Source organism: Rhipicephalus sanguineus, chromosome 2, assembly GCF_013339695.2.
Source record: "Rhipicephalus sanguineus isolate Rsan-2018 chromosome 2, BIME_Rsan_1.4, whole genome shotgun sequence".
Lineage (NCBI taxonomy): Eukaryota > Metazoa > Arthropoda > Arachnida > Ixodida > Ixodidae > Rhipicephalus > Rhipicephalus sanguineus.
This window is the reverse complement of record NC_051177.1, coordinates 12,366,139-12,380,848: the sequence shown is the minus strand read 5'-3', so window position 1 is coordinate 12,380,848 and position 14,710 is coordinate 12,366,139. Positions and strand designations below refer to the sequence as shown.

The following is a 14,710-nucleotide window of genomic DNA, read 5'->3' as shown; positions in this document are numbered from 1 at the left end:
CGGTGACGTGACGGAGCGTTTGACGCCTGTGTGAACGAGCGCTTAAAATGTGCACGTTTCACGAAAAGCCAGTCGCGCCGTAGCCATGACAATCCGCCTTTTCCATTTTCCTGTGCTGCCCTCTGGCGTTTTGGTAGAGTTTTGGTAGGAGCCGGGACAACCGGTATTGTCAGAACGAAAGCCTTCGAGATGCAGGGGCGTTTCGTGACTTCTCCGCTAGGGGAAGGGTGCATGCGCCGTGGCACCATGAAAGAGGTGGAACTGCAAGAACGCCCGGCATAACATCGTGACGTCATGCCAAGCCGCACATGGGCAGTAGCAACAACCACGCAGCTGTCATCACTAAGCCACGCCCAGTGACAGAGACACCTCGCGCAACCGAGTTCTGCCGCACTTCCGCCGCTCGATCAGATACAGCCATGGGACATGGGAAGCAGCGCATAGTGAAGCGAGGCTTGTTGCTGTACGAGAACGGCAACGGCAGCGACAAGCAGATCCAGAATACGTGGCCAGGGAAAGAGAGAACAAGAGACGACGAGAAAATAGTGCCAATCACCGTGAGTGGAATGCTGCGTGTGTATGAGCTCTAACGTGAGGACCCAGAGTACGAGGGCAGCTTCCCTGTGTCTCAAGCGTTCGCCTTTTCTATTTATTGCCGATGTAAATTCTTCAGGCGAATCTATTTCAGAAAAAAAATTGTCATTTTTTTAGGGTGACCATAAAGTGAAAAAAAAAAAATAGTTTCTTTTGTACATACACATGGTTTATTCATGAGTAACAGCAAGATAAATTCTAAAAAAACCCATACGACCGTTAAAAAATTATGCGTTGCAATAAACGGCTGTGTAGTTCACAGACGTACAAAAATAAGTGCGTGAAGTGGCGTCAGGTGGAAACACAGAGGGAGAAAAGTCACTTTTGATCCAGACAGCATCATCTCGCTGCACGCGCTTTTGAAATGTCGCTCACTCATCAACATCCGAGTTTTAACTAGTAAGTAAAGTCTCGTATGACGGGCTGACATTTACTGAATCAGATGCCGATTCGCCAGTCGAGCGGCAATTTGGAGGAATCGCCACTGCTCACTTGCAGCACATTCACCAATGCACACTTCCATAGCACAAGGAAACTGCATGGGTGAGCGCACTGAAGAAAACTGTGTAGTTGTGAGTGCGTCCGGAAAGCGAAAAAAAGTCCGAAACCTATAATAATCCTTCGTCTTATCGCTAACAAGACAGAAGCGGTTTTTGTGGGTCCCCGAAACAGGAAACGCAACCACAGCGGCATCGTTTGTGTCACTCGGCGCCTGCACGGAAACAGGCGTAATCGCGTACCAAAGAGCAATAAATGAAATAGTAACAAATCAGTCACCTTATGAAAGATTTTAAACCAGAAAGCCATCAGTTTTGCGGGCGTAACAAGCGGGAAATGGCCGAAGAATGAAACAAACTATCCGGTGCACCGCTGTAGTAAAGCATAAAAAGAATGGAGACACATCGGCGCAACAAAAAAATTCTATGTATTCCTACAACGTGGCAGCACACGTCAAGCAAGAAAAATGATCGAAAAAGGCGCATTTTTTTTAAAATACAAAGGATGACGTACATGTACGTCTTTGACCTTGAAAGGGTTAAAAGGTATTCGGCCATGGACATGTATTCAGTGACTTGGGAATGAAGGAAGCAAAAAAAAATTACACCATCTTCCGCTAAAGGGGACCATGAGGCGATGCGAAGCCGGAGCACTTGCACGATCGTGTTCCGTTGGCGTTCGCTGGGCATGCTACCGACCTTGCGTCATGGAACGCGAAGAGGAACACTACGCGCATCGTGTCTTCCCTCTAGCCTGGCCGTTAATTCTCAGAGGGCGAGCGGGGAACACGGTCTACAGGCGCATGAGAGGGGAGGCAGCGTAGGAGAGGAGAGAGAGGGGGAGGGGACACGCATGCGCTGGCACTCATCGCGGCGTTGCGCAGGAGAGAATTTCGGTCTCTGGAGCCGGCATTTCAGAGGAGTCAACCGAAGCAAGCGCTGGACAACGCGCGCAGCGCTCTGCTCGCTTGAAGGAGAGGAGACTAGAGGAGGAGAGTAGCGCATGCGCCGCGAGAGCAGAAGCGAGAACGCAGGAGAAGCGCAAGCAGCTGCTGGGAGAGAAGTGGAGAGGGTAACGCGCAGCTGTTGGAGAGAGGGAAGGAGGAGAGTTGTGCATGCATAGTGAGTGCGGACGCCCACGCCGCGGGACATACCCCCGAGCAAGAGATACTTCGCATCTAAAAATTTTCTGTATGTTGTGTTGTGCATCACACTTGAACTTGTTCGCACAATGCCTGAACCGCAAACAAAGCACACAGCTTGGACTGATGAAAGTGTAAGGGTACATTGCATATACCACGGTTAGTATAATGTAGTCCTTTCTCAGTTTATTATTTTGAGGACAACACAGCACTGAAAGGAAAAGAATTACCCAAAGCAGTTTAAAAGAAAGCTTTCAAAAAATCTTTAATAGTTGTGTTGGGATGATACCAAGCATTCCGTTGCCTGCAGACAGGTCATTTCGGAATATACACCAGCCTCGGTAAATTGCAGACTTCAGGTATTAGTTTGACTAGTTAAGCAGTCATACAGCCTTAATAAGTATATGCTTTGCCTTGACAGTGCTAGTGCGTGTGGTACAAATCATGTCATGCTTGTAATCACAATGGTGCACATTCAGTTCAAGGAAACAAGAACATTACACAAAAAATGTTACCGTGAGCAAGAAACACACGGTATGCAACACCTGGAAATGGTGACCAAGCCCTTCCTCCATGAGTATTAAGCTTCCAGATCAGTGTCATTTCAATCATCATCTTATCAAATTTGTTTATTTCTTTAATACATTACTCTTAGCCTAAACTAAAATAGAAGAGTACACATTTTCCACCACTAAACTAAAATGAGAGAAGGTTTAAAATATAAGCAAGACAATAAGGTATGCCTGCTCATAAAATGACATTTTCAGGAGGAGAAAAAGGACTCTGGCTGCAATGGCGGCTTCACCACAATCTTTCTACTAGTCAAACAAAGCTCACACAAGCAGTGCTAATGATACTTTTCAGGCAGTTTTCTTGGGAAGCAAGAGTGGAGACAATTTACAAGAGTTCAAGTGAAACTATGTTGAATACATTGCAATAACTTAGACATAATTTTCTCTTGATGCTTCAACTTGGCACTCTCTCCCAAAGCCGATTGTGCAAAGTGAGGTGGGCTCTCGTTCTGCCTCTGCAGTTCACTCGTCTTCGTCCTGCAGAGAAAGACCACAAACTTGAGCAATGCTGTGCGTAAACGTGCATTTGTCAAAGAAGAGGGAGGAATGCGTCAAGAGCTGGCGAACGAGTTTCACTGTCAAACTGTAACCAGACTGTAGCCGCTCATGCCTGAATGTACAGGGTCATCCACTCTTAGGGTGGACACAGATGAGCATGGCTGCACTCCGCAGAATGCCAGTGCATCTGGTGTGGCTGTGCATCGGAACAAAGTGGTACAGGCGCACAGGGCATGGGAGGTGCTTTGCGTCGCGACGCCATTAGGTAATGCTTAGCATATTGTTCTCTGCTTTGCAGAGTTTCCATTATAGGTAAATTTATCTCTAACTTAAAACATTTCAAGAACCCATTTACATCTGCACAAATTACACTGACTATGCAATGAAATTACTACAAAATGACAATTCTTTGCAAGTACAGCAGCTTTGCACGTAAACTTGTGATGTTGATTAATGGTTTTTCTTTGGCACAAGCACCAGATATTGCCAAAGAGTGCTGTATCCAAAGCAGTGCAGCTACATGGCCACACATGGCAGTGGCCAGAGTTTGTTGCCCTTAATGCATAGGCACTGTTGATAAGCACGAGTCCAGACCCACAAAAAATGGTAATACAGTTGAAACTCCGTTTAACGGAGTGATCTAGGTATATCGGGAAGTTTGTAAAATTGAGAAAAGAATTTTTCGGTCCTTTGAAATCTAACACTGCAACGTCGCAAAACCCGAGAGCTACCGCGGCACTTCATATGCCACTAACACACGCCCCACGTTGCCCAGACTCGAATCCTCTCATGTCCGAACGATAGATGCAACGTAGACTGTCACGTGACAAGCTGCTGAGATGCAAAGACAAGCAGAACGAATGCAGTGAACAAGACATCTGTCACATAAACCTTGCATGGACGCGACGTGCAGCCCCACCAGAAAAAAACTAGGGTCGTCACTAGGACGGCTAGATGTTTTATTGTGATAAAGTTACAGCGGATGCTCGAAAAAGAAATCCATCTGAGTCAAAATTAGATGGATATCACAACATGATTTGCTCATTTATTTCCGAAAAGAGTTGGTTAAATTGGGTTTAGTGGTACGACATTATCGTTTATTACAACATTGAACCCTATGAGTACCTGCCAGGAAATGGACATTTCTTCGTTAAACTGGGATATTTGTAAAATGGTGTTTCGTTAGATCTGAGTTTTAACTGTATAACAAAAAGACGACTGGTGCTGTCATGATGGCTCCAAAAGAAGGAAAGCATTTTTCAGTACTCTGTGGCACTTCCAGCCATTTTTGTTTCAGTCCCAAATATGAATTGCACTCTGGCAGCGTTCGCTCTCACTCACCATGTCTCTTGCTGTTTAACGACCACATGTCTTCTGATGGTCTACACATGCTCTCTGAATGCGAGCCATTAAAAACTAGCACATGATTAGTGGTTTTTATAAGCAGAAAAAACAACATGGATGCCAGAGATATGAAAAGCACAACAGAAACACCTTTCCATCTCTACTGTGTACCATGCTTTCTTTTTCTTTCTTTCCTGAGACCTTAATAGCAGCATGCAATATCGAAGGAAATAAATTGTAACTGATGGTTGGAAGGAATAAGTTGAACACAGGCAGGTTTGAAAATGATGCAAAAGCTAGCACTAGGATAAAACGTAAGATACTAGCCTCAGCTCTCACAGGGGAGCCTCGTTTACAAATTAAACCGAAACTAACAAAAGTGTCAAAAGCAGGGTGGTGTTGATTGTGTATGTACACAAATCTATTAGGATGTCTTTTAGCAGGTATTTCTTTTTTTCTTCTACTGCACTTTGAGCAGGCTTCAAAAACAAAATAAGCAGAGATGCTCAGCAGAGTGTACTCACCCATTCCTTTGGATCCACACCCTCAAACATATCCTGTGGGAGGACGTCATGATGGTTGGTTATCTTGGACTTCATGGAATTTATAATCTGTGTAAACAACATCCACAGTGTTAAGCACTGTACCACTGTGTAACAAACAGATGCAGCACTTAGCCTCATCCAATGACCAAAGCTTGAAAGAGGTTGGCCAATGTTACTTGGTAAAAGTGTCCCTGTTTCTAAGCAATTCTGCGGACCACGAGCGAACGCAAAGGCCTCGGACTCTCAGTCTTGGCACAGTACCACTCTATGCCACAGTTTAGGTGCAAAATTAGGTCTCTTGCCGAGGGCTACATGTTCTGCAGTGAAATTTGAAACGGTAACAACCAAGTGGCCCTTAAGGCACCACCACTCGGGCTTGGTGAAACAAGCACATACAGCAAACAGTGCTACGAACAGCTCAATCAGATCTTGCAGTTGTACCCAGCTTGCCATTTTCTCAAGTGCCTCCTCTTCACAGAGGCCCATCCTCACACTCTTCAAAGTTGCCGGCATTGGCTGTGCGTCATCATGGGAGCAGATTACTGCTATAAACCAAGAGCAGCATTAAAGACCACAGCTGGGCTAGTTGGTACGAATTGATTCGAGACATAACTAATTAGTGCAAAAAGGACGAGGTGAAGGAAACAGCACCACGTTCTGTCCGTATCCTTCACCTCGTCCTTTGTGAACTTTCCGCACGTGTTTTTGAACATAAAATGGCATTTTTCTCAACTTCAATTTTCAAAAAGTTTTCATGAAATGTACTAGTGGGCTAGTTGGTTGATCATTACGGCATACGGCAGTGCACACTGGGTGAAAAGACGAGCATGAAAACAAGAGGACAACACAAGTGCTGTGCTGTCCTTTTGTTTTTGTGTTCGTCCTTTCACACGATCTGCACTACCATACGGCAAAAAATGTAGAATTTCGATGGATCTGTTTTTTTTGAAAACTATCAGACCGATTATACTGAAACTTTCCGAGATTATACCAAAATTCTTTCCAAATAGTCTGAACGTAAAACCTAATGCTTGATTTATAATTCAGAAAAAAAAAAAAGATTAATTGGAAAGTCTCTCTTACGTTATGTAATGACTGAGAGCAATATTTTTTTTGTGGCGAGGTAAACCTATTCTTTTTGATAAAGATTAAAGCCAGTATGACTGAGCATTAGTGTGCAAAATTTCGTGGTCACACTGTTTTTTGTTTCCTAGAAAAGGTACATCTAATTGTACATCCTGACCTAGTAGTTGTTTCTCAAAAGAAAGAAAAACTAAGGTTCCAGAAAAAAATTATACCAGGTGAAGGTCAAAAGCATTCTTAATCGACGCACTAAATTTTATAATAAAATATGAAGGACTTTGGAGAGAAATATGAAAAAGGGTCCTTTCAAGAAATGCTCCATTTTTAGTACAATAATGGGAAGGAGGGGTAGCACTACAAGCTGTATTCATGAACCACACTAAATGTAAGGGCTTATACATTCCTCTCTTTCCTACGAATAGCGTTTCTTACATCCAGTCCCAGCAAAGAATCTGCTGACACCTGCATCTTAAATCTCCTCTTTACGTTGCAAAGTGAGGAGGCACGTCAATAAGTTTGGTGACATGGACCGCCACAAGGCCATGACGGTGCTTGTTCAAGGGGCTCATGAACACCTTGGAACGTGTCGGATGCCTCCCAGGAATATAGAACCAAAAGAATTTTTCGAAAAGCTAAAGTAGGACCGGAGATATAGTGATCGCTACATTTACCTGACGCATTCCCTCTCAACTCGCTTCATTCAGGAGGAGAGGGCAGTGCCGTTCGAAGTGCCCCGCCCAGTGCATTAAGTCACCTCGCTTCAATGTTGTGTGGTTTCCTTTCTGCCTAACTTGGCGGTGTTGATGGCTGCTGCTGGCAACTAACAGCTCCGGTCGGCTGCTTCTTGCTGCATGGCATATCTTGCCTGGGCTCTAGGTGTTGATGCGATCTATTTGCATTGAATACTGTCGTCCAAACCGCTGTGTTTCCCTTAGCCACACGCCTACTGGCTTGGAAGCGCGCATGCTTACATCCTCTGTGTGCGGCTTGTTTTCGATTGTGCGCGTACGTCAGCAGCAGGCGTAACAGCACGCCGATAGATCCCGCGCTTCGAGCACAGATTGAACGTACGACACGGGAAAAGGGTTTCGACCCTTATAGTGACACACCACTAAGGTCTACAATTCGGGAACCGGCAGCTGTCACTCAACGAGGGAAACAGAGGTTGTGTGTCGTACATGGCAAATGCAAACTAGCCTGTTGGGTGTTTTAAGGGCTGCAACCCTCCTCAATACTACCTGCATCTGGACCATACTCCCTTAGGGTGTAATGAGGTGGGTGTAATAAGGTTCTGCATCCTCAATTTTACTTCGTTAAGAAATTATGTGGATAAAAAGGAGGGAGAAAGGAGGTAAATTCACGATCTCACGTCATTCATCACGAACGAGACCAAGAAAAAACTCCCATTTCACCTCCTCTGTCATGTTTTCTTTTTGTATGTTTCTGAAGCTCTCTACAATGCCTTTAGTACTGGCGGGCATGCTTGCAGCTGTGCGGGGGAAAGAAGTGTGTTGTCATAAGAAAGCACAAATTTTTCAGAATGCTTAATGAATTAATGAATGCGCTAATCAATAATTTCTTCGTATTGTCGACCGGTATACATTGTCGTACGGAATGTTGCAGAGGGCACACTTTGGATCGTTGGGCTCAGTTCACGCAGCACTTCGACCACAGAATGACTTCGCTTATGTCGTTTTCCATCAAATCTAAATTAAACTAAAAGGAAAAGCCGGCAAGCCTTCGACGAGGCGGATTAGCACAGCATGCACACTCAGCATACGCTTTTAAGATAACGAACTGGTCAGAGACGGTGTGCCTCAACGCACGGAATAAAATCCTGTGCAGAGAAAGCCCGACGTAAAAAAAAAAAGGTGTGATTCTTTTTAAGCGGCCGCTGTGAATGGGAGGAAGTGAGAAAAAATGGCCTTTGACCTTCGGATGGCTGCGGCCCACCTGCTCGTCAGCAAGAGCGAGGAAATCAGACAATCAGACGCGTCAGAGTACAAGCGAGATGAGAGAAAGCGTTGCGGTACATGCGTGCGCAAAGGACAAAAAAAAAAAAAAGCAAGAAAGAAGCGCGAGAAGAGAGTTGCCAGCAGAGAACTACCGTAGGCTGGTCCCAGCAGCATGCAGGACGCCAAAGCGAAGCCGTCATGAGATTACCTTGGCCTTGCGAATGCCGCTTCTGAACTGCCCAGCTGTGTTCGCCGTGTGTGCATGTTTTGTGCTGCCTGCTCTCGCCACTGGACGTGAAATGCGTGGTCTGACGACAGTGCAACATGCCGCACTGCGAGTGCCATAGTGTATGACCTGGTGACTCAAGCGAGCCTGCCGCTGTGTATATTACCAAACAGATAATGGGCATGCTGCATTCGCGGTACCATCAGGAACACAAGTGGTAAGTAATGCTTATGTTTCCTCTGTTCGCACGTCCTTATCGTCGCTCTGGCAGCTGTAGGTGTCGTTCTGCACACTACATCATGTGAAAATTGCAATGAAAATCGAAAAAAAAAGGAAAAGTCATTAAGCTCACATAGCGATGATGTGTGATGTGTGTTTAGAAACTCCTGTGAATATAGCACATGCTTCACACGGCGAGTGATGTGCGAGTGATGTTTGTACGATGTGAAAAGATGTTTGCACGACGTAATTTCCTTGCTTGCGATAAAGCATAAATGAAGCAGAGTGCTTTCAGGGAGTATATACTTAACCAAAAAACACCCGGCCGCTATTATCACGCTGCCATGTGATGAAATGTGCATTGAGGCCAAATTTGTTTTCTGTTTGTGCTGTTTTCATGCTTGATTTGCTTTTTTTTTTTATCCTCCATCTCAATGCCAATTTGTGCGTGTTAACATGTGACATAATCGTGACATAATTATGGCCATATGATGTGACAGACATCCGCTAAGTGACGGTGTGTTTTGTGAAGCACATGCATTTTATGGTATTGTCACTTCATTAGTCACATATCAGCACTGGAACTTGCCAGGGTTACATGTACATATTTATAGCCTTTAGACATTTATAGACATGTTAGTTGTGCAAGGCTATTTTAATCGCACTCATGTCAGTTGAATCTGTCGAACCATGTTGTTGAACCACCTTGTTTCTTCCCTCTCTTTATTTTGGTTTTGCATTATGTTGCCATAGTGTTTATCATCTGTACAAAGTATTCTCACTGTTGACACAATTTCTGACAAGGTAAAAGCGCTGATATTGTGTCCAGGTCTTCTTTTGTCCTCATTACAAGTATGCTGTTAATTTTTGCCATGAATCAATACCAAGTTGCCCAATATTCAGTCCTAAACAGAGCAGCTGTGGTTGATCAAGAATCTAGTGTCCAACGTGTTTAAATACGAAGTGAACCTCACTAACGTTCACACCCCTTTACACTATAATGCTAACTTGACTGACATCGAAATCTACCCGAATGGTGGTACATAGGACAAGAGTAACACTTCTGGTGTTGTTTTGCATTTCTTTACCTTCGTGTATTTTTCGCCCTGTGTACTTGAAAAGTTGACAAGGAACTACTTAGCAGCCTCACAGTTTTGCATTTGTTTCATGTTTTGTTAAAAGGTCTGCAATAAGTATAGTGAAGTGTGAGTCCTTGGCGAGAAATTCATTTTTATGGACCCTTTTGTATCATTTTCAGGACGACATTTCTGGCAAAGCAGCAAGAGTTGCTCGCCCACTGCTTGTGTACGGGACAGTGTATTGTGGGAACACTCCACTGTGCCTCATTGTATACTATCTCGAACATTTCTTACATCTTGCAGCATTCGGGCAAATACTGGGATTGATGCAGAGTGTTATGCATGACACTGCGTGCAGCCTTTCCAGTAACATGTGCATTTGAAAATTTCGCATTGTTCAAAATGACACTTAGTGATACCAGCTTTATTCAGCAAACTTCATCCTAATATGGACAGTTGGGCGAGTTGATGTGTATTCATAGTTGAAGAAAGTGCGGAAAAAACCCCCACAGCACAGAGAAGTGAGAATGAAAGGCACAGGATGATGCGCTACTAGCAACTGAAGTTTAATGCAAACTGCAGAAAGATATACACACACAGTATGAAAAAAATTACAAACTTAAAGAATCACGCAATTGCAGAAAGAGCACAAACATGTCTAAAAATGCCAAACACGTGTTAAACTTCAGTAGCTAGTAATGCGTTGTCCTGTCCCCTTCATTCCTATGTGTGTTGTGGTTTTGTTTTCCCGCTTCTTTTAACTATGAACTTAAGTCCTGACTGCTTTACAGCCTCTATACGTGCGTGGTCAAATTTTATTCAACCTCATGGCATATGATGTCCTTGGATACAATGTGCCAAGCCACCAGCCACAATTTATAGGACGTTTTTAATTTTAAGCACGTGATTTCCTAATTTCAAGTTGACTTTGCAGCCATAATGCTGGGCTTAATTTTCAATGTGGTAATTATGCATAAGCCATGAAGTGAGGAATTAAAGATGAAGAACTTTTAAAGGGCCCCTCACCAGGCCCCATAACAAATTTTAGTTAGACGCTGGCAGTTGTTGTGTGTCCGATGAAGATCATTATGCCACAAGAATTTTTTCAATCGGTTTATTACGAGCTGAGAAAACAGGCGTTTTGAAGCGGCGCGAAACCATCGTGCGAGGAGGCGAGCTCGAAACCCTTGCCGCTCGCCCCGCGTAGGCTTCGCAAGCCAAATCCTTTCCCTACCCTCTCCGGCATCCGAGCGAGGGGATCACATGATGCATACGCATGGATACGTCATGCGCACGCCAGGTCACGTGCGGACGCGTGCGGCGTTGTTTTGTTGACCAGCGTTATTTTGTGGTCTCCTGCCTGTTTCTGCGGGATGGATGCCTCGGTGCGCGCTCGTTTAGAAAGGCTGGCACGGATAATGGATCCTTACCGTGACACACCGCGTCGCATCCCTGCAACTGCTGTCAGGGACGATGCACCGAGCCCCGACAGTCCACCTTCTCCAGGCGAAGGAGACGACGTGCGTTGGTACGTGATATCACATTCAGTCCACTTCGTGTACTTACTGTTCCTTACTCCAGTGCTTGAGTGTGTTCAAGCTTTTTCACATTTAGAGTTTGTCAGTAGTGAATACGTTGGTGTCCGGCTTTTGAGTGTTGCACTGCTTTCACTAAAACTGTGACACTCGCTTCGACGCAGGTGCTTTTGTGGGCACTGCTTGCCAAGCACCAATGCAGAAGAAAATGTGTGCTGCCGTGTGGTGCCGGAAGTTGTTGCCAAGGGCAACGACGACTGCATCACGCGTCATGCGGACTTTTCAAGCGTGTGCCTGAATGCTGCGGTTCTCGAGGCGACGTTTTACATCCTGGCAGACTTCGACGTTCAGATGGATGCGGAGCTCCACAAGTAAGAAACTTGCGGCGTTTAAGCGTGTCGTGTTTACCGGCACGCTGAAGTGCAGCTACGTGCGCTATCTGCTTTCCCTCCCCAAACGGATGTGGCAGAAGGCCCGCGTGTAAAGGTAATAATACCCTGCGAGCGTGCTGGCTCCAAGTTATCACGGTATTTTGACGTGCAGTTGGATGCGGCCGCTACCGTTTTCAGGTTAATGTACTTGTACAAGGAACACTACGCCTATGCTGGTAATTGGAACCACTTTTTGATGCTGTGCTTGTCTGTTTACAGGAAGTACCGCTTCGTCGCGTACCGGCTGTTCACGAAATGGGTGTGGAAGCGACTTGGCCGCCACAACAGGGTCGTTCTGCCTGCATGTGTTGTAGCCAGGATCAGGCACGAGTATCCCTCGGCGACATACGTCGGCTTTCAACACCCCCATTTGGACTAGGTAACTATTACGTAATCTTTCTCTCGTACACACACACAACCAAGGTTTGTGACCACATTGATCATAGGTTAGAAATGACACCATCGCTGCGTTTTTGTGACCTTACTGAACATACGAATGTTTTGTCACTTTAGTATCGTACGCACGAAACTAGTGCGATGGCTTTTGTTTGTTTGCTTGAAGCAGTTTATGGTGCTTTAGTTTCTCGTTTGAGAGCATATGTGCAGTTAAACTGCAACTATCAACACTGCACGAAAGAAACAGGGCAAGGCTAAGCTGAAGAAACGACAAACAGTGGTACTGAGGTGCAACTGAAATTTTATTTTTGTAAAAACACAATTAATTAACAGTGAGAAACCACAATAACATAAAGGCATCTCGCTTATACAAGGTAACAAAAAGAGCAGAACTTTTATCATGAACAGTCCGCAAATACCACCTCTGGTACGACACTTGTGCCTTCAGGCATCAAAGCAACTGTTGTTTTTCCTTGCTTCTAATTGGAGCATGGCTAGGCTCTGGCCCACTACAAAGTTCAAAGTGAGTGAGTCTCTGTAAACTTTGAAGTAATCGATGTACAAAAACCAAGACGCAGTGTAAATGCCCTGCCTCCACTGACTATAAAGAAGCACCACATGCACGTCGGACAAATAGAATAGTTCATTGAAACCTCGATTTCAGCTGTGCGACTAATGCTGTTTTGTCAGGCTTGTCGTAGTCATCAGTCATGCACCGCTGTGGCTGTTGTGTGCTCAGCTGCTGGCTACCTTTGTGTGAAGAAGCTGTACACCTGTTGATCACATCAACTAGCAGCCGGTTGACATAACCTGAAAAAGTGGTGCCATGTAGTTCTGCACAATTGCGCTGTGCGGAATAATGCTTTGCTTGATATTTGACTGACTGTTACATTAATTCTTGCCTGATACGATGCAATACAACTTGGTAACAAACGTAGTATATGAAACTGTACAATCTGTGTTATGTTGTGTGAGGAAACGAACAGAAACATTATGGATAAAATAGCAGGAACTGTTTTAGAAGCCGTTCTTGTGCACATCAAAATGTTGCGACTGCTTGTCTTTTTTTGACTAGTATGCAATGAAAATTTCAAGTCAGGTTCACTATATAGATGGCTACGTACGATATGTGGCCTCTGTCATGACTTTGCGAGCAGTGAAGTGTCCCTTCTTGGATTTGCTCATTCTGCACTTCCAACGTTCTTTTCCTGTTCGGTCGCAGGCTTGCATTCTGGACGCATTCTCATTGAAATGCATTACAGCGAGTCTTGTCCTGGAATGAAAGTTAAATAAACATCACCAAATGCCTTGCAGATATTTTGCACTGCGTTTGCACCTTGCTTTCATCCCACATGGCGAAAATGCTGTTGACTTTGGTGCAAAGCGGATGAGCAAGCTGTTGAATGCCTCCAGTGAAAAAGTTTGGACATCTGGGGATAGCTGGCGCAGGTCATTCAGCAGGCGTGGACATTCCAGAATGGCGCGCATCTTGGAGAATGCGAGAGAATCTGCCATAAGAGAATGTGGTTAAATTTAGAAAGTAACATATTGCAATACCAGCAGGCCAGTATTTGTGGCTTTACAACTGATTTCATCGACAACATAGGTTGATGCTGTTTCACCCCATTTTATGTCAATTATTGCGGCCTGTTATGACGCGGATGACAAAGTTCCGCTCTTGAAGATGTAATGTCTATGTGGCCTAAATGCCAAAGGCTTTCGTTGAAAAATTGTCCAAGCGTCCTCGTTGAGTGTGCAACTTAGACCGTTTACAAAAGGTGACTTGTCGACCCGCCTTTAAACCGTGTTTTTTTCCTATATGTACAAGCATGTCCAAGCTAAACTTACTGGTGAATTTTAAAAAATTACCGAAAGTGTAACAACTACGGGAAAGAAAGAATTGGTCTCGTAAAATGATATGAAGAGGAAGCAGTATTTGTAATGCCCGATTTTGGCGTCTTGTGACAAAAAATGATGCATGCATAAGTGTTGAACCATGCAAATATTCACGTACAGATGCACCAATGTTATACAAGGAACACTTAGCAAATCTCCCCTATTGGACTTACCTCGTTTCATCCATTCTCTATCTTCAAGGGGCCCATGTAAGCAAGCAGTGAATGGTCCCTGGTGGCCCACATGCTGGTTGCAGATGTGATTGAGCATGCTACGCCACATGCTGACTATCAGGTCCCCATCGCCATTTCCTGCTGCAGCCACGAAATACAAGTGGTTGACTACACTCTTGATCCATTTTCCAATAATGGCGCAGCCTTTGGATTTGCTTGAAGCCATGAGCTTCTTCATGATACCTGAATAAAAGCAATTGCGACAGATGTGACGGATGGTTTCAGCTTCTGCATAATACCAAAGTGAACTAAATTTTACTACAAGTATCCTACCCCATAGTTATTGCACGTAAGTGTTTCCGCATACCTTTAGCAATGTGCCATGCATCGTAGAAGTGTCTGAGCTTCTTTTTTCGGAGGAATGCCCTGACTCCTGGGTGGCGATCTGCAAAGCATGACAGGACGTATACGCAAAGTTAAAAGTACGTAGATCTTACAAATAAGCTGTCCCTTCAGCAACTGATC

At 44.6% G+C, this 14,710-nt stretch overlaps 1 protein-coding gene across 1 annotated transcript in view; it reads right to left on the bottom strand.

Annotated features, from left to right (window-relative positions):
• Positions 1-750: 750 nt before the first annotated feature.
• The window catches only part of LOC119382415 (coronin-7), a 231,134-nt gene continuing 217,174 nt past the window's right edge, over positions 751-14,710 (bottom strand). Inside the window, exons 24-25 of the mRNA XM_037650110.2 lie at positions 5,172-5,258; positions 751-3,282 (exon numbers count right to left, since the gene is read on the bottom strand). Coding sequence (XP_037506038.1) covers positions 3,268-3,282; positions 5,172-5,258 — 102 coding nt within the window. The 3' untranslated portion in view covers positions 751-3,267. The remainder of the gene's footprint in view (positions 3,283-5,171; positions 5,259-14,710) is intronic.